This window comes from Schistocerca nitens, chromosome 3 (genome assembly GCF_023898315.1).
Source record: "Schistocerca nitens isolate TAMUIC-IGC-003100 chromosome 3, iqSchNite1.1, whole genome shotgun sequence".
NCBI classification, from domain to species: domain Eukaryota; kingdom Metazoa; phylum Arthropoda; class Insecta; order Orthoptera; family Acrididae; genus Schistocerca; species Schistocerca nitens.
Window position 1 is genome coordinate 836,936,784 of NC_064616.1, and position 19,587 is coordinate 836,956,370.

Sequence of the window (19,587 nt, forward strand, 5' to 3'; positions counted from 1 at the left end):
GGCTTCACAACAACGTTTCACCAGACAATGCCGGTCAACTCCTGTTTGTGTATGAGAAATCGGTTGGAAACTTTCCGGTCCGCAGCTCGTGGTCGTGCGGTAGCGTTCTCGCTTCCCACGCCCTAGTTCCCGGGTTCGACTCCCGGCGGTGTCAGGGATTTACTCTGCCTCGTGATGACTGGGTGTTGTGTGATGTCCTTAGGTTAGTTAGGTTTAAGTAGTTCTCAGTTCTAGGGGACTGATGACCATAGATGTTAAGTCCCATAGTGCTCAGAGCCATTTGAACCATTTTTGAAACATTCCTTATGTCAGCACGTTGTAGGTGTCGCCACCGGCGCCAACCTTGTGTGAGTGCTCTGAAAAGCTAATCATTTGCATATCATAGCATCTTCTAAATTGTTAAGGCTTTCGTGGCCACTTGTTGACAAACTGCCTATTGGCTTCTGTCTCGGGTTCTTCGGCCGACGTTCATCTAATGATTTTTCTGACGTTTCGCCAGCACGAGTGGCTGGCATTGTCAAAGCTTCACCCTCCATTGCCGGTGGTGAACTGGAGGCGAGCTCGCGGCCGCAGACTATATGTACCTGGCGCGCCAACGTCCGAGGGCTTCTCCGCGGTCATTTCCGGTGCGGTTCTCCTCTTGCTACCTGCGACGGTCGTTCGCTGCAGTACGGGAAGCCAGGATCCGTTTACCTTAAGGCTTTCCTCTTTCTTGTTGAAACTGTTCGCATGTTTTTGGATTTCTACAGCTTCTCTGAACAAGCGCGTGTGATAGTGCTTCTCTACAGCCAGAACTTCCGTGTCGGCGAATTTTATTACGTGGTCGGTCTCATTCAGTGCGTGCTCTGCCACGGCCGATTTCTCCACCTGCCCCAACCTGCAATGTCGCTTATGCTCTTTGATCCTGGTGTTAATGGATCGTCCAGTCATTCCGACATAAACTTTTCCGCATGTGCAAGGTATACGGTATATTCCCGACATTGCAAGTGGGTCTCCTTTCTCCTTCGCCGATCTAAGACACTCTTTGATCTTCCTTGTCGGTTTGAAAATCGTCTTTACGCCGTGTTTGCACAATATACGGCCGATTCTGTCCGTCACTCTGGGAATGTATGGCAGAAAGGCCGTACCCGACATTTCTTTTTCTGGTTCTTTACTTCGCCGAGTGTTTAGCTCTGTTACACTTCTAATGTAATTTGTGGAGTACCCATTGCTCCTCAGAACAGTTTCCAGGTGTTGCATTTCTCGTTTGAGGTGTTGAGGCTCACATATTCGTCCTGCTCTCGTTACGAGCGTACTAATCATGCCTCTTTTCTGGCTCGGGTGGTGGTTTGACAGTTTGTGCAGGTATCGGTCCGTGTGTGTCGGTTTTCGATACACGCTGTGTCCCAGGTTTTCGCCGTCCCTTGTGACCAGCACATCTAGAAATGGCAGTTTCTTATCCAGAGCACGCACTGAATGAGACCGACCACGTAATAAAATTCGCCGACACGGAAGTTCTGGCTGTAGAGAAGCACTATCACACGCGCTTGTTCAGAGAAGCTGTAGAAATCCAAAAACACGCGAACAGTTTCAACAAGAAAGAGGAAAGCCTTAAGGTAAACGGATCCTGGCTTCCCGTACTGCAGCGAACGACCGTCGCAGGTAGCAAGAGGAGAACCGCACCGGAAATGACCGCGGAGAAGCCCTCGGACGTTGGCGCGCCAGGTACATATAGTCTGCGGCCGCGAGCTCGCCTTCAGTTCACCACCGGCAATGGAGGGTGAAGCTTTGACAATGCCAGCCACTCGTGCTGGCGAAACGTCAGAAAAATCATTAGATGAACGTCCGCCGAAGAACCCGAGACAGAAGCCAATAGGCAGTTTGTCATAGCATCTTCTTCCTGTCGGTTAAATTTCCCGTCTGTAGCACGTCATCTTCGTGGTGTAGCAATTTTAATGGCCAGTGGTGTATATCACCGATATCTAAACTGCAGATATATCGACATTATATATCGACTATTTAAAGTGATATTTGTTATTAACTATCTCATCGGCAGATATCTTGCCCATTCCAGCTACTACCAATCTTCGCAAACAAACAGCAAAATTTCTTACAATGGCCTTAATTTACTTTCATATTCAGGAACACAACAAGCACCAACTTTGAACATGAATGTATTTGTACTGCATCTTTATGAAAGTCTCTTATTCCGCGTGTATTTTCTACCATTGCAAATGATAGGTACAAGGTGCTAAATGAACACGGTGGATGACAGAACTGTGTGAGAATGGTGGAAATTTCCACTTCCTGCTCCCAATTGTGAGGCAGAATGTGTGGTTACATTACCCCCAGAGTTGTAGATCAAGACACGATATGCGTACTGTAAAAGTAAAGTAGACTCGGCACAAAAGTCACAAACATTACTGCACTGGTGTGAAATGGAAAATAGACTTTGGCTCTCTGAAATGTTTATAGTAAGTACAATATTTTATGCACAGAACACACATCAGAAGAGTTTCTCTCACGAGACTTCTCACTCATAGGGAAGGGCCAAAGATATTGATATTACAAAATATCGACATTTTTGCTTATATAACAAAAGTTCGTTTCACAGCTATCGATACAATATATATCGATATTTTTAAAAATTGTCAATCCCTAGCAATACCCGTGTTGGAGATAGTACATCAGACGTCAGTAGATCCTGGGATGAGCGGAAGCTCGAGAATTTTACAGAAGCATGTTGGAAATCTCTTATTTATTGATTAGTTATCGTTGTTGTATATGATATATATCCTAGAAGATATCTTAGTCGGTGTTTCACAGTTATTTTGGTTATTAAAATCCACAGTGTATACAAACGCTTAGGCAGGTCGTGGATATAGTGCCGACACAAGTCACTAGATTGCGGGCTGATCAAAAGACCGAGCAGAGTCCGAGATTTTCCGAACTTCGATTTAAAGTGACTGCAGTTCTCCATGCGGCTTGAGTTTGCTATTTCAACACGGCATAGGGCCAATCTCTTGTGTGGTAGATATTAAACATGGCGGAAAACACCGAGCACTGCAGCTAGTGTCGTAATACACAGAATAGACAAAGCAACTGGTACATCTGCCTAATATCGTGTAGGGCCCCCGCGAACACGCAGAAGTACCGCAACACGACGTGGCATGGAATCGACTAATGCCTGCACTAGTGCTGGATGGAATTGACGCCACGAATCCTGCAGGGCTCTCCATAAATCCGTAAGAGTACAAAGGTGTGGAGGTCTCTTCCGAAAAGCACGTTGCAAGGCATCCCAGATATGCTCAATAATGTTCATGTCTGGTGAGTTCTGGTGACCAGCGGTATTGTTTAAACTCAGAAGTGTATCCCTGGAGCTACTCTGTAGCAATTCTGGAAGAGTGGCATGTCGCATTGTCCTGCTGGAACTACCCAAGTCCGTCGGAATGCATAATGCACATTAATGGATGCTTGTGTTCAAACAGGTTGCTTACGTAAGTGTCACATGTCAGAGTCGTATCTAGGCGTATCAGGGGTCCCATATCACTCCAGCTGCACACGCCACATACCATTACAGAGCAAAGCCTCCACCAGCTTGAACGATTCCCTGCAGACATGCAGGGTCCGTGGATTCATGAGGTTGTCTCCATACCCGTACACGTCCATCCGCTCGATACAATTTGAAACGAGACTCGTCCGACCAGGCAACGTGTTTCCAGTCATCAATAGTCTAATATGTTGACGGGCCCAGGCGAGACATAAAGGCCGGCCGGGGTGGCCGAGCGGTTCTAGGCGCTACAGTCTGGAAGCGTGTGACCGCTACGGTCGCGGGTTCGAATCCTGCATCGGGCGTGGATCTGTGTGATGTCCTTAGGTTAGTTAGGTTTAAGTAGTTCTAAGTTCTAGGGGACTGATGACCTTAGAAGTTAAGTCCCATAGAGCTCAGAGCCATTGGAACCATTTGAGACATAAAGCTTTGTCTTGTGCACTCATCAAGGGTACACGAGTGGGTATTCGGCTTCGAAAGCCCATATCGATGATGTTTTCATTGAATGGTTCACACGCTGACACTTGTTGACGGCCCAGCATTGAAATCTGCAACAATTTGCGGAAGGGTTGCACTTCTGTCACATTGAACGATTCTCCTCAGCCGTCGCTGGCCCCATTCTTGCAGGATCTTTATCCGGCCGCAGTGATGTCGGAGATTTGCTGTTCTACCGGATTCCTGATATTCACGTTACTCTCGTGAAATGGTCATACGGGAAAATCCCCACTTTATTACTACCTCAGAGAAGCTGTATCCCATCGCTCTTGCGCCGACTGTAACACCATGTTCAAACTCACATAAATCTTGATAATTTGCCATTGTAGTAGTAGTAGCATATCTAACAACTGCGCCAGACATTTGTTGTCTTATTTAGACGTTGCAACGCCGTATTCTGCCTGTTTACATATTTGTGTATTTGAATACGTGTTCTTATAGCAGTTTCTTTGGCGCTTCAGTGTATTATTTAGCCGTCAGTTTGCAACAGTAAGTGGTGGGCGCGCTGTTGCAGGCGGCTGGCGAGCATCCTGACCCCCCTGGCGGGCACTCGGCTGGACGAGCCGCTGCACCGCGAGCTGGGAGCGCTGCTGCGCCTGCTGCAGGAGGCCCCCAGGAGGCACGACTTCGCGCTCGACGTGGCCGCCGCCTTCTTCCTGCAGGACGGTCTGCCCGTCCGCGACAGCTACCGCTACTCCGTCAACAGGCTCTACGGCACAGACCTGCTGCGTCTCGATTTCGCGTAAGTAATGAGGCTGTCCACTGTCTCGAAGGCGAAAGTAAACCGGCTTTTCATACTTAGACCGTGCGCACATTTTCATGTACGACAATCAGGGCTTTCCGTAGAGCACTACACCTGTATGGCGAAGCCGATTGAGCTGCATTCGTTTCCCAACACTCGCTATTCACTTGTTTGCACTCCATCGCTCTGACAATTGTGAGTAGTCGCCGACAGTGACTCGACAGGCGTGTGGTCATTTCATACGAGGGTCAGTCAAAAAGTAATGCCTCCTATTTTTTTTTCTACGTTTAATTGTCAGGAAATTTAAATGCAATTACATAGGTTGAAAACCACAACATTGAGGATCATTTTGTCATTTTTCAATGTAATCTCCGCCCATCTCTACAGTTTTGGTCCATCTTTGAACAAGGGCATGTATCCCAGCACGGTAAAAATCACAGCTCTGCTTCCTAAGCCATTGACGCACGGATGTTTTGACGGCCTCCTCATCTTCAAAATGAATCCCACGATGAGCTTCTTTTAGTGGCCCGAACAGATGGAAGTCTGATGGTGCCAGGTCAGGGCTGTATGGGGGATGAGGCAAAACTTCCCATCCAATTTTGACAATCTCGTCAGAGGTGTGACGACTGGTGTGTGGTCTTGCATTGTCATGCAAAAGAAGAACGTCTGCCATTGATTTTGTTGGGCGAACTCGCTGAAGACGTGCTTTAAGTTTTTTGAGGGTTGTGACGTATTGAACAGAATTTATTGTGCATCCCTGCTCCAAAAAATCAACCAGAATCACACCCTCTGTATCCCAGAAAACTGTTGCCATAACTTTCCCTGCCGATCGCACAGTTTTGAATTTTTTCTTCCTCGGCGAGCTTGTGTGACGCCACTCCATTGACTGCCTCTTTGATTCGGGTTCAAAAAAATGCACCCATGTTTCGTCCCCGGTCACAATTTTTTTCAGAAACTCATCTCCCTCCAAACGGAAGCGCTGCAAGTGTTGGGAGGCTATTGTTTTCCTTGCCTCTTTATTCTGATCGGTTAACATTCTTGGAACCCACCGTGCACAAACTTTTGAGTACCCCAATTGTTTAATAATCGTGATCACACTGCCTTTACTAAGAGAAATAATGCGACACACTTCATCTGCAGTCACCCGACGGTCACCACGAATGATGTCATCAACTTGCTGAATGTTGTGTGGAGTCACTGCACTCACCGGCCTGCCGCTCCGCTTTTTGTCAGTCAACGGTGTTTGCCCTTCAGCTTCCTTACAACGACGAACCCATCGTCTAACAGTGCTGACATCCACTGTCACAACACCATACACCTTCTTCAGTCTTTCATGAATGCGTATGGGCGTTTCACCTTCTGCATTCAAGAATTCAATCACACAACGCTGTCTCAAACGAACATCGATGTCGGCCATCTTACAAACTTCTGCTGTGCTGCCACCTGTTGACACAGAAAGTTACTACTGCAGTGGATTGCAGAAGAAGGTTTGAGGAATGGCGCCAAATTCAAATTTTTCACTTAACTTAATTTCTTTAAGTAGAAAAAAAATGGGAGGCATTACTTTTTGACCGACCCTCGTACATATGGCTCGGATGATGGACTACTGATAAAACCTACAGGTTAACATAAACTGGCGATGACCAGCTGTGATTATTGTACCAGACCTTGCAAGGCACAATGGACCTACAAATTAAATATTTCCACATCTAAGTTGTGTGTATTTCTTGTCACGATGGTAGGTCATCTGTTAAGACATCAGGGAATAACTTCCATGGCACTAGATGGAGCTGTAGAGGGAAAAACTGTGAAGGAAGTCAGAAGTTAGAGTACATCAAGCAAATAATTGAGGACGTAGGTTGTAAGTGATATTCTGAGATGAAAAGGTTGGCACATGAGAGGAATTCGTGGCCAGTCACATCAAATCGGTCAGAAGACTGATGGCTCTGAAAAATAAGGCTTATCAAAATACACATGGCTGGCTGATTGGCACTGCTGAAACAAATTATGAGTTAGGCGAAGAGCATAGTTCAGTCATTTTACCAGTTGCTAAACTGATCAAAATATTTAGAAGTTGATTCTATAACATAACATACCATAACATAACACACATGGATAGTACGGCTGATACAACTTACAGCTTAAAGTGCACTTAGCAGTAGAACTGTCTGATCTTCGTACCAAAGTAAACTATGAAGAAGCAAACAGTCTTGGTTGCAGGGTTGTAATTATTATTTAATTACCAATGATATGTTTCGCCACATTTTCAGATTGGCTGATGTTAGGTGGTGTTAGGCACATGGGATACGAAGCATACAATATGTTCCATCAAATATTTGCCCTCATCAAATATTCGGAAACTTTGCGCGGAGTCCTTATTGAGGTGCGTAATACAATCCAGTGAATACAAATTAGGATAAGGCCTACATATCTCTATGTACATGCCTCTGTAATGTAGTCCAATGAATACAAAACAGGCTCAGATCTACGTACATCTGTGTAGAGCTGATTCTATTTTGTATTCACTGGACTACATTACATGCCACAACAAGGACATTGCACAGTGTTTCTTAACACTTGGCGAGGGCAGTTATTTGCTAGGATGTTATGTATTCTTGGTATCCCATGTGCCTAGCACCATCTAATATCAGCCGATCTGAAGATGCCTCAATCAGGAGAAATGCGGCATTAGTAAATAAATAATAATTACAACCCCGCAAAAAAGTTCGTTTGTTTCTTCATTGTATATTATTGGTTGCTGTACCATCCCCGCTATGAGTTGAAAAAATTCCTCTACAAAATAAATTATGTTATTCCCACGTATAAATTTGTCGAAAATTCGTCTTCATTTAGCTACAATTGTTATCAAAGTAGGCCAAAAATTATAGTGACCTCCATGCTAGTGTCTCAACTTTATCTAGTGGTAAAAATTTTTGTCATCTTCTCTTATCACACAGCAGAGACTACGTAACACTATACATCGTAATTTTTTAGCAAAATTGTTACGAATTACCCCATATATCGTCATTTTGTATTAAACTGGGGTAATGATGGTCAGATTACTTGGCACGAACCGGCTAGAAGCAGCAATAACCTGTTACAAAAGTGTAAACGTATTATCCATAAGCTTCACCATTATTACATGAAATTGTGAGAAACAGAATAATAATGGTAAGATTAAGTGCCATAGAGCGACTACCACTACCATGCACACAATGGGTGGCAATGATGGTCAGTTGACACAGAGACAGCCATACCACAAACACAATTGGGAAGAAATGATGGTCACTTGACATACAGTGACTAATGTTAACCTGAATGTAATTGAGGAGGGGTAGTGATGATCAGTTTACATGGTGGAACAATAATGCTCAATTTAAAGGATGATTACCACTATCCTGAATGCCATTTTGGACAGTGATGGTTAAGTGACAACGTGTCCATGATGGTCAGTGTGTAGGACGAGACAGTTATGCCAATTTACAGGGTAGTGCATTTATGGTCAATTTACAGAGTGAGTACCATTACCAAAACACAGCTGGGGCAATGATGTTCGGTTGATAAGATGATTACCATTACCCTAAGAACAGTTGGATGGGTAGTGATGGCCTGTTGACATTTGGTGACTACCATCAGCCTAAGTGCAATATTTTGGGAGGGGGGATGGCAGTTTACAGAGTGGAGCAATAATGGTCAATTTACAGGGTAACTACAATTATACTGAATGCAGTTTTGTATAACGAAGGTCAGTTGACAATGGGACATTGATGGTCAGTTTACATTGTAGCGATGATAGACAATGAACTGGGTGGGGCAGTGATGGACAGCTTCCAGGGTGGGGAAATTATAGTCAATTTAATGAGTGACTACCATTACCCCAGATGCAATTGGGAGCATGATGGTCAGTTCACAAGATGACTGTCATTATGACAAGTACTCATATCAAAAAAAGTTTTGCAGCACCTCGGTTTCGAGAGTTCCGTAACCTGATAGAGATCAGCCTGATAGAGATCAACAGAAACATCATTTCCGCCCTTTTTATTGCTCATGAAAACCACACATTGCATGTTGTACAACAATACAGCGAGACCTTCAGAGGTGGTGGTCCAGATTGCTGTACACAACGGTACCTCTAATACCCAGTAGCACGTTCTCTTGCACTGATGCATGCCTGGGTTCGCCGTGGCATACTATTCACAAGTTCATCACGGTACTGTTGGTCCAGATTGTCCCACTCCTCAACGGCGATTCGGCGCAGATTCCTCAGAGTGGTTGGTGGGTCACGTCGTCTACAAACAGCCCTTTTCAATCTATCCCAGGCATGTTCGATAGGGTTCATGTCTGGAGAACGTGCTGGCCACTCAAGTCGAGCGATGTCGTTATCCTGAAGGAAGTCATTCACAAGATGTGCACAATGGGGGCACGAATTGTCGTCCATGAAGACGAATGCCTCACCAATATGCTGCCGATATCGTTGCACTGTTGGTCAGAGGATGGTATTCACGTATCGTACAGCCGTTATGGCACCTTCCATGACCACCAGCGGCGTACGATGGCCCTACTTAATGCCACCCCAAAACAGCAGGGAACCTCCACCTTGCTGCACTCGCTGGGCAGTGTGTCTAAGGCTTTCAGCCTGACTGGGTTGCCTCCAAACACGTCTCTGATGATTGTCTGCTTGAAGGCATATGCGACACTCATTGGTAAAGAGAACGTAATTCCAATCCTGAGTTGTCCATTTGGCATGTTGTTTGGCCCATCTGTACCTCGCTGCACGGTGTCGTGGTTGCAAAGATGGACCTCGCCATTGACGTTGGGAATGTAGTTGCACATCATGCAGCGTACTGCGCACAGTTTAAGTCGTAACACGACGTCCTGTGGCTGCACGAAAAGCGTTATTGAACACGGTGGCGTTGCTGTCAGGTTTTTTCCGAGCCATAATCCGCAAGTAGCGGTCATCCACTTCAGTAGTAGCCCTTGGGCTGCCTGAGCGAGGCATGTCATCGACCTCTCTGTATCTCTTCCATGTCCGAACAACATCGCTTTGGTTCACTCCGAGACGCCTGGACATTTCCCTTGTTGAGAGTCCTTCTTGGCACAAAGTAACAATGCGGACGTGATCGAACAGCGGTGTTGGCGTCTAGACATGGTTTAACTGCAGACAACATGAACCGTGTACCTCCTTCCTGGTGGAATGACTGGAAATGATTGGCTGTCGGACCCCCTCAGTCTAATAGGCACTGGTCATGCGTGGTTGTCTACATCTTTGGGCGGGTTTAGTGACTTTTCTGAACAGTCAAAAGGATTGTGTCTGTTATACAGTATCCACAGTCAACGTCTCTCTTCAGGACTTCTGGCAACTGGTATGATACAATTTTTTTTTATGTGTGTAGAACTGGGTGGGCACTGATAGTCAGTTGCTATATGACGACCACAATTAACCTGAATGTAATTGGTTTGGTTGATTTGGGGGAGAGGACCAAACAGCGAGGTTATCGGTCCTGTAAGGTCAAGGAACGATGTGGAAGGAAGTGGGCCATGCCCTTACACAGGAACCATCCCAGGATTTAGCAATGCAATTGGGGACACTAACGATCAGTTGATAAGGGGACATGATGATCAGTTTACACTGTGGAGCAATAATGGTCAGTTTACAGTGTGACTATCATTAGCTCATATGCAAATGGAGGCAACGTTGTTAAGTTGACATATGGTGAACATGATTATCCTCAACACAGTATGGGTGCAATGATCATCAGTTTACACTGGTGACTGTCAGTATCCTGTATACAGTCAGGGTGTAATGATGGTCAGTTGACATATGGTGACTACCATTAACGTAATGCAAATGGGGGCAGTAATTAGCACTATCAAGAATGAATGATTATCAGTTTAAAGGGTGGAACAATAATGGATAGCTTACATTATGTCTACCGTTACTCAAAACGCAAATAACAGCCATGATGATCAGCTGACATATGGTGACTACCGTTACCCTGAAAACAGTCTATAAGGTCTATAAGGTAGGGCAATCTAAGTCAGCTTACAGGCTGGAGAATGGTGTTCAGTGTACACAGTGGGGCACTGATGGTCAGTTTACAGGATGACTACCATTAATCTAAATGCAAATGAGGGGAATGACAGTCAGTTCACATGGTTGCTCAGGTTGGTAAATTTACAGTGTGTAAATTACTCTGAACACAGTTGGGGGGGGGGTCAGCGATGGTCGATTTCACATGATGACCACCATTATGTTGGTCACAAGTATTTTCAAACCCAGTGCATGTCTTAGCCAAATGGTAGAGGATGCATGATCATTGTGCAAGGGTTTTACAAAGCAGAATCATGTTGTAATGTAGTGGGTGGAGTGGGAAACAATATTGATAGGGATCAGGGCTACAATATTGAGTTTTACCTGGTAAAAAGTAGTATCTGCAAAGAACCCTACTAATGTTGGCTTGGTTCTTGTTTTCATGTGGTATGATCGGCGCCAACTCTGTCAGGAGGATCAATATGGAAATAGATTAGCTGCTTCAGGTGGCTACTTTGTCCGGCATAGATTTAGGACTTCACAAGACATGGCCTGCATCTCAGTAGAAAAGTGAAGGGTAAACTGGCTGTGATGATAGCAAAATCTTTAAGGTGGGGGGTGGGGGTGGGCGGGAGACACTGAAACTCATGGGAGTACTTCTTTTTTAGCCTAAGAGTCGAATCATCCAATATTGATTGAAATTAAGCTTAATGAGAGTATCAGACAGGCAGGTACTAGAGATGTTAAAATATCACAAGATTCTCATAACAGTACAGTGAAAAATAATGTGAGTATGTCACAAGGTTCTCATAAAAGCACAGTGAAAAACAATGTTAGTATATTGCATCAGGATATCTGGGGATTAAAAAACAAAGTAGATGAGCTTCTTGTTTGTTTAGAAGATTTGAAACTGAGGGTGGAATAGATGTACTATGCCTGTCTGAAAATCATATATTCATAGGTATGGAAATGGTAAATGTAGATACAAGCTTTCAGCAGAAGTAAGTAGAGACACTATGGAGAGAGGAGGAGTTACCATATATGTTAAAATCTGTCGTAGTGTGAAAAATTTGGAAACTAAAAAATTTTGTATAGAGCAAGATATAGAAGCATGTGTATGTGAGCTTAAACTAAATAATGGCACTTTTATAATTGTAGACATGTGTCAGTCCCCAATGGGAAACTTTCAACTACTTTTGAAAAACTTGAATTCTTTCTTGTGCTAGCTGTCAGACAGAGGAAAGCAAATTATTGTTTGTGGGCAATTCAGTGTAGATTTTCTGAAAGAGTCCGATAGAAAGCTTGACCTTGAAGTATATCTTGGTTCATTCTATTAGATGTCACTTATTGATTTTCTTACTCGGGTGGTATAGGAAAGCAGCACACTGATAGATAATGTTTTCATATACCAAGATAAATTAAATCAAATAAGAACTTCGTCTGTTAAGAATGGTGTGTCTGATCTTGATGCACAGCTGCTTACAGTATATGATATAGCTCCATACAGTAATGCAAGACAGTCCTCCAAAATACTGCATTCAATTAAAGATTTAACAATCGAAAATTTTATGGAAAGTTTGCAACAGTTAGACTGGGATGAGGTGTGCGGGGAACCTGGCACTAATTTAAAATTTGATCAATTTGATGATACCCTCGTGATTATATCTGAAAACAATTTCCATAAGAAAACAGTGAAGTATAATTGTAACAAGCCATGTAAAGAGCCATGTCTTACTAATGGGATAAAAAATCTTCTAAACAGAAAATGGATATGTATCTTATAGCTAGGAGGAGTAATGATCCCCAAACAGTGGAATGTTATAAAAACTACTGCACTGTTAGTAAGAAAAGTTATTAAAAAGTCCAGAAGTATGTGCATTAGCCCAAGATTAGCACAACTGATAATAAAATCAAAACAATTTGGAATATTGTTTAAATGGAGACAGGGCAACCAAGAGCACAGGAAGATGGTATTTCTGTCAAATTCAATGAAAAATTTGTTAACAAGAAGTCAGAAGTAGAAAACATTTTTAATAATAATTTTTTAAGTGTTGTAAAGAAAATTGGATCCAGCTATTCATTATAAAATGCAAGGGAGAAAATGGAAGAGGCAATACCTATGCAATTTGATAAAATGAAATTCAACCCACCTCTCCTACCGAAATGGGGAAAATAATAAATTCACTCAAAAGTAAAACTCACATGGAATTGATGGCATTTCCAACAGAGTACTAAAAGCTTGTTCCCAACAAATAAGTAGGATTCTGAGCCACATATGTAGTAGCTCACTGAAACAGGGCATTTTTTCCAGATAGATTGAAATACGGTATTATTAAACTATTGCATATAAAAGGGGATAGGTCATACGCCAACAACTGCCACCCAATCTAACTTCTGTCAGCTTTATCCAAAATTCTTGAAAAAGTAATGTATTCAAGAGTAGCATTATATATTTGTAAAAATGAAGTACCAACCAAATTTCAATTTGGTTTTCAGAAACTCTTTTCAACAGAAAATGCTATATATGCTTTCACTGATCAAATATTAAACACATTGAATAACCAAGTATCACCCATTGGGATATTTTTTGATCTCCCGAGGCTTTAGATTGTGTAAATCATGAAATTCTTCTAGATAAGCTCAAGTATTGTGGTATGAGTCAGACAGTGCACAAATTGTTTGATTGCTATTTAACTGGAAGAATGCACAAGTTTGAAATTAACAGTACAGATAGTTTCCAAAAATCAGCAGAGTCTTCTAAATGAGGAGTTACTAAGAATGGTGTCCCACAGGGATCAGTCTTGGGCCCCTTATGTCACTCTATATTCATGAAAATGAAAAGCTAGTTCTTTTTGCTGATAATACAAATATAGTAATCACACCCAACAAGCAAGAGTCAGCTGAGGAAATTGTAAATAATGCCTTTCAGAAAATTATTAAGTGGTTCTCTGCAAATGGACTCTTACTAAATTTTGAGAAAACACTGTATATACAATTCTTCACAGCAAATGGCATAACACCATTGAGTAATATAGACTGCGAACACAAGTCCGTTTCTAAGGTAGAATATTCAAAATTTTTGGGTGTGTGCCTTGATGAGAAATAGAATTGGGAGAAACACATTTATGATCTGTTGAAATGGTTAGGTTCAGCTACATACACTATTAGGGTTATAGCTAATTTTGGTGATAAGTATATCAGTAAATTAGCCTACTATGCCTATTTTCATTCAAAGCTTTCATATGGCATCATATTTTGGGATAGTTCGTTATTAAGAGAGAAAGTATTCATTGCTCAAAAACGTGTAATCAGAATAATAGCTGGAGTACACCTTGCAGACGTTTATTTACGAAACTCGGGATATTCCCAGTACCATCGCAATACATATATTCACTTATGAAATTTGTTATTAATAACCCATCCCCATTCAAAAACAACAGCGAAGTACATAGCTAAAACACTAGGAGAAAGGATGATCTTCACTATCCTTGATTAAACCTCACTTTGGCACAGAGTGAGATGAATTATGCTACCACAAAAGCTTTGGTCATTTGTCAAATAGCATTAAAAGTCTAACAGATAGCTAACCAATATTTAAAAGAAAATTAAAAGAATTTCTGAATGATAACTATTTCTACTCAATAGATGAATTTTTAGATATGAAGTAGTAACTTATAAAAGTAATTAATTATTTTGTGTACAGAAAACTTATGTTAGAGTGACACATTCCACATCATTACGAAATGTTGTATTCATGATCTATGGAACAATGACTAATGTATGTATGTATGTATGTAATGCAATTGGGGACAATGAAAGTCAGTTGACTGCTATTACCAGAATTTTAGTTGTGGAGAAATGATGTCTAGTTGAGAAATGGACGACTACTATTAGCATAAATGCAGTTAGGGAGGGCGATGATGGTCACTTTATAGGATCGAGCAGTAAGGCAATAATAGTCAATTTATAGGGTGGCTACGATATGTGTGTGTGTGTGTGTGTGTGAAAGGTAAGATCGTTTGATTTTAAGACCTTTATTCCAATTACTAGTTTCAACAGAATCTTGTTGTCATCTTCAAATTGACATTACACTTTTCATATATGGTCACATAAATGGGCTGTAAACATCTTGAGAACAAAGTGTAAGTTCATTAAAGAACTCCACATGGTTTGTCGTTTTAAAAATAGAATGCTTCCAGATCTATGGTGCTATGGATGTTGTACTTTTAACTCATCTTCACCTGACAACCCATTTGAAATATGATGACTACAATTATCCAGTTGCAATTGGAAGCAGTGATAGTCAGTTGACAAAATGACTGCCATTATCCCAATCACAGTTGCGTGGGCAATGACGATCAGTTAAGATATGGTGACTACCAATAGCCCCAATGCAGAAGGAGGGAGGGGGAGGGGATGATGGTCAGTTTACAGGGTGGAGCAATAATAGTCAATACATAGATTGACTACCAATATCTCAAAAGCAGTTTTGGAGAATGTAGGTTAGTTGACAAGGGACAAATATGGTCGGTTTACACTGTGGAGCAATGATCGATAGTGTACAGGGTTGGGCAGTTATAGGGAGTTTCGAGAGTGGGGCAATTATAGTCGGTTTACAGGGTGACTACTGTTCCTCAAATGTAATTTGAGGCATTAGTAGTCAGCTCACAAGACGACAGCCATTATTTCAAACACTATTAGGCACGAAATGATGGTCAGCTGTCAAGCGGAAATGGTGATCAGTTTACAGGGTGGATCAATAATGGTGAATTTACAGGGTGACTACCATTTCCTCAAACATAAATGGTGATAATATTGGATAGTTGATGCATGGTGACTGCCATTACCCTAAATGCAATTGGTGGCATGTATGGTTATTTTATAGGATGGGGAAGTCACGCTCATTTCATAGGGTGTGACAGTGAAAGTTAGTTAACATGGTGACCACCATTATCCCAAAACTAACTGGGTCAGTATCGGCCAGTCAACAGTTCACAGTTTATAGTGTAGGATGTTAATGATCATTTTACAGTGTGACTCCATCAACCCACATGCTACAGGAGGTAAAATCATCTGTTTACAGGATGATGCCGTGATGCCCAATTTACAACATGACTACTTTTACTCAGATTGCAACTGATGGTCAGTCCACTTGTAGAGACTACCATTACCCTGAACACAACTGGAGGGTCCAGTGGTTGGTTGACATGTGGTGGCTACAATTACCCCAATCTCAATGCGAGCAATAATGGCCAGTTGACAGGAGGGCATTGATGGTCAGCTTATAGTGTGTGGCAATGATGATCAGTTTACAGGGTGGGGCACTGATGGCCAGTTTCCAGGGTGACTATCATTACCCCAGACAATGTTGAGGTATTGGTGGTTATTTGATATGCAGTCACTACCATCATTACCTCACTTTCCCCATACATCACTATTGTTACACAAAAATATATTAAATTGCTCCATATGTCACCAGCTAAACAATGTGAGACCTGATTCAGCAAGACGCGACTTTTACCAAAAAGCAAAAGTGATTAGTCAGCAAGTTGAGACTTGCTGACACTAGCAAGTCAGGACTTGCAACAATAAGTGCTTATTCAGATTCATAGCTTCATGTGTACAGGTCAGTGCCCTATCCATGACATCACAAGTCAGGCTGCTTTTACTATGATGTCATCATGACACCATGGATAGGTATTTGACCTTCATCATACAAAGTCATAATCCAAGATGGCAGAATCCGCATGTCATGCTTGCTGTATACCAATCATGGAAATGAAGCAGCCATACCCGTACTTTACTGGCAATTAAAATCAGCATCACTGTGACATTATGCATTGTACTGTCCGGGATTGTGACAGCGTGTGGTCAATGTTAATAGCCTAAGTGTGATGTCATGATGATGTCAAAGTATAGTGGGTGCGGCTTGTGATGTCATGGATAGAGAACTGACTTGGACTCGAGATGTCATGAATCAGGCGAAGCATTTTGCTTGTTGAAAAAAAATTCGCTACTTGCCAGAACAAATCTTAACGTCCTTAATCAGTGAGGTATGGGGCAATCTGTTACAATTTTCAGTAACAATGGTGATTTTGTAATGGTGTGAAAATCGAATTTTCGTTCATAACGAGAGGTCTGTGGTGTGAAGAGATATGGAACTTTCATCTTTGTGGAACTTTGTTTCACCACTAAATTTGGCCATGTTTACACTGGTACTCAGAGCATCACAAAATATTTGTGTAATACAAAATTATGCAGTTTAAGTTATAAAATACAATAAAGATCTTCCAGAATGAGATTTTTACTCTGCAGCGGAGTGTGCGCTGATATGAAACTTCCTGGCATATTAAAACTGTGTGCCGGACCGAGACTCGAACTCGGGACATTTGCCTTTCGCGGGCAAGTGCTCTACCAACTGAGCTACCCAAGCACGACTCACGCCCAGTCCTCACAGCTTTACTTCCGCCAGTACCTCGTCTCCTACTTTCCAAACTTCACACAAGCTCTCCTGCGAACCTTGCAGAACTAGCACTCCTGGAAGAAAGGATATAGCGGAGACATGGTTTAGCAACAGCGTTGGGGGTGTTTCCAGAATGAGATTTTCACTCTGCAGCAGAGTGTGCGCTGGTATGAAACTTCCTGGCATATTAAAACTGTGTGCCAGACCGAGACCCGAACTCGGGACATTTGCCTGTCGCGAGAAAGTGCTCTACTGGCGGAAGTAAAGCTGTGAGGACGGGGCGTGAGTCGTGCTTGGGTAGCTCAGTTGGTAGAGCACTTGCCCGCGAAAGGCAAATGTGCCGAGTTCGAGTCTCGGTCCGGCACACAGTTTTAATCTGCCAGGAAGTTTCAATAAAGATCTTATCAAAACTCTCTCTTACCTCCTAAAATCGTGCTTGGTCAGTTCATTTGACTTTGACTGTGTTATATGCTTTTACATCTTTATATTGGAGTATTAGGATTACAGTAGATAGTATTTAGTAGCTACGTATTGGAAATACAGTATGTGAAGATCTTAGAGAGCTTTGGCACCATAATTACAATCCGTAAATGTTGCACCCTTCCTTGAAAGTTTATTTTTTGTACATAACTTCGAGTCTACCTAGACAAAATGTAATAAAAGACTTGTAAAAATGTCTGGGACTCTTTTGTGTACCATGAGTAACGAAGTTTTAGGTAAGCCTATGACCGAAATGCCAACAACCTTTAAGTACACTGAGTGATATTTTAGATGTGGAGAGACCATTGTAACACTTAACATAAGCCTTGAGTATCCATTGCTAATATTTATATATTTTTTGCAGACATTTTAGATGTTGAATGAAAACTACCACATTTGACAAGCATCACGTGTTTTGCAGAAAAATTTATAAGTGGGAATAATTAATATTCGGCTCCATTGTGCCTTACTACAAGCATAGGCCTAAAAATGAAATTTCACCTATATGCTTAGCATATTGTTTCAGCCAAATGTGTTTTGTTACAATTTAGATACGGAAAAAACATTGGACACTTAATTTCAGAGTCCACAGTCATGTTTTAGTAATAGGTTTTGACAGATATTTCAGATTTCGAAATATCATTGATTTAAACTTCTTTTTGCTGATGAAGTTAACGCATATTTGCAGACATTTTAGACATTGACTGAACCTTATGACATTTTGTAAAAAAAATTAGATGTAGTAATATTTAATTTGAGGGTCTATTGTGCCTACAACCGAGTTGGGTACAGAGATCGAATTACATACATCCACAAGCACTGCTTAACATGTAAGTTCATAAGTGTGATACAGAGATCAAACTATGTACGTTCATAAGTTGTGCTTAACTTTCAAGTTCATGGGATGAACGTAGTGTGTGTGTGTGTGTGTGTGTGTGTGTGTGTGTGTGTGTGTGACTGTTTGTTTGTACTGAATAGCGCCAGTTTATGTAACTCAGGTGAATAAGCTTACCTAATTATAGTGCTGGCAGTATCTTTTTTGAACATGAAGGCATTTTTTACAAAATTTAGTGAACCTTATGAACTGTGTACATAAATGTAGGACAATAAGTACAGCCCATGACGTAAACATTTCTGGTTGAATAATACAGTGGTGGAAATACTGTATTGTTAAATATTTTTTAACATGGTGAAAAGTTCAGATATTTTTAAACATTAATTTTAATACCTGCTGCAATAGTACACTGTGATTACCTGTTTCATTTTAAAACAGGGTAAATTATTAGCCCTAATTGGAAGAGAGGGTAGTGGGGGAATAAGGGGGTGTAGTGATATCATATATTCAAGGTCACTGATGATGTTATGAGGTCAAGGCTAATGATTTTTGATCAGGTCACGCATTTGACCCTGATATGTAGGTAATCAAAAGGTCAATTTATATCTCGACTGCCTATTGTATATCTGCTCATACTTGTGACAAGTATCTGCATTCGGCGCAGCATAGCTGTGCTGCACAGACAGTGCAGTTGGTGCAGTTTTGCATTAGAATACTTGAGTCTGAGGCTATGAGTCTGGGACTAGAGGCATGGCAGATTTTATGATAGCCCGAAAGATGCCGACACGAATACTAACCGGAGGGCTACACATACTAAAAGAACATAAGAACCATAATTTAATGATGATATCTGTAGCAAAAATAATGTAGCTGTGGGAGATGAAGATGTTACTACTGGTTAAAGGCGAAGTTCGAGACATATTGAAGTAGCCGCAAAGAGAAGGGCAGCAAGTGAAATCCATATAGGTAATGGTCCTAAAGGCAGATTATCATTTTCATATTTTGTTTTGAT

The 19,587-nt window shown here is 41.8% G+C and overlaps 1 protein-coding gene across 1 annotated transcript in view; it reads left to right on the plus strand.

Annotated features, from left to right (window-relative positions):
• Window positions 1–19,587, plus strand: part of LOC126249784 (leukocyte elastase inhibitor-like) — a 194,861-nt gene that overhangs the window by 131,282 nt on the left and 43,992 nt on the right. The window contains exon 3 of the mRNA XM_049951467.1: window positions 4,539–4,766. Coding sequence (XP_049807424.1) covers window positions 4,539–4,766 — 228 coding nt within the window. The remainder of the gene's footprint in view (window positions 1–4,538; window positions 4,767–19,587) is intronic.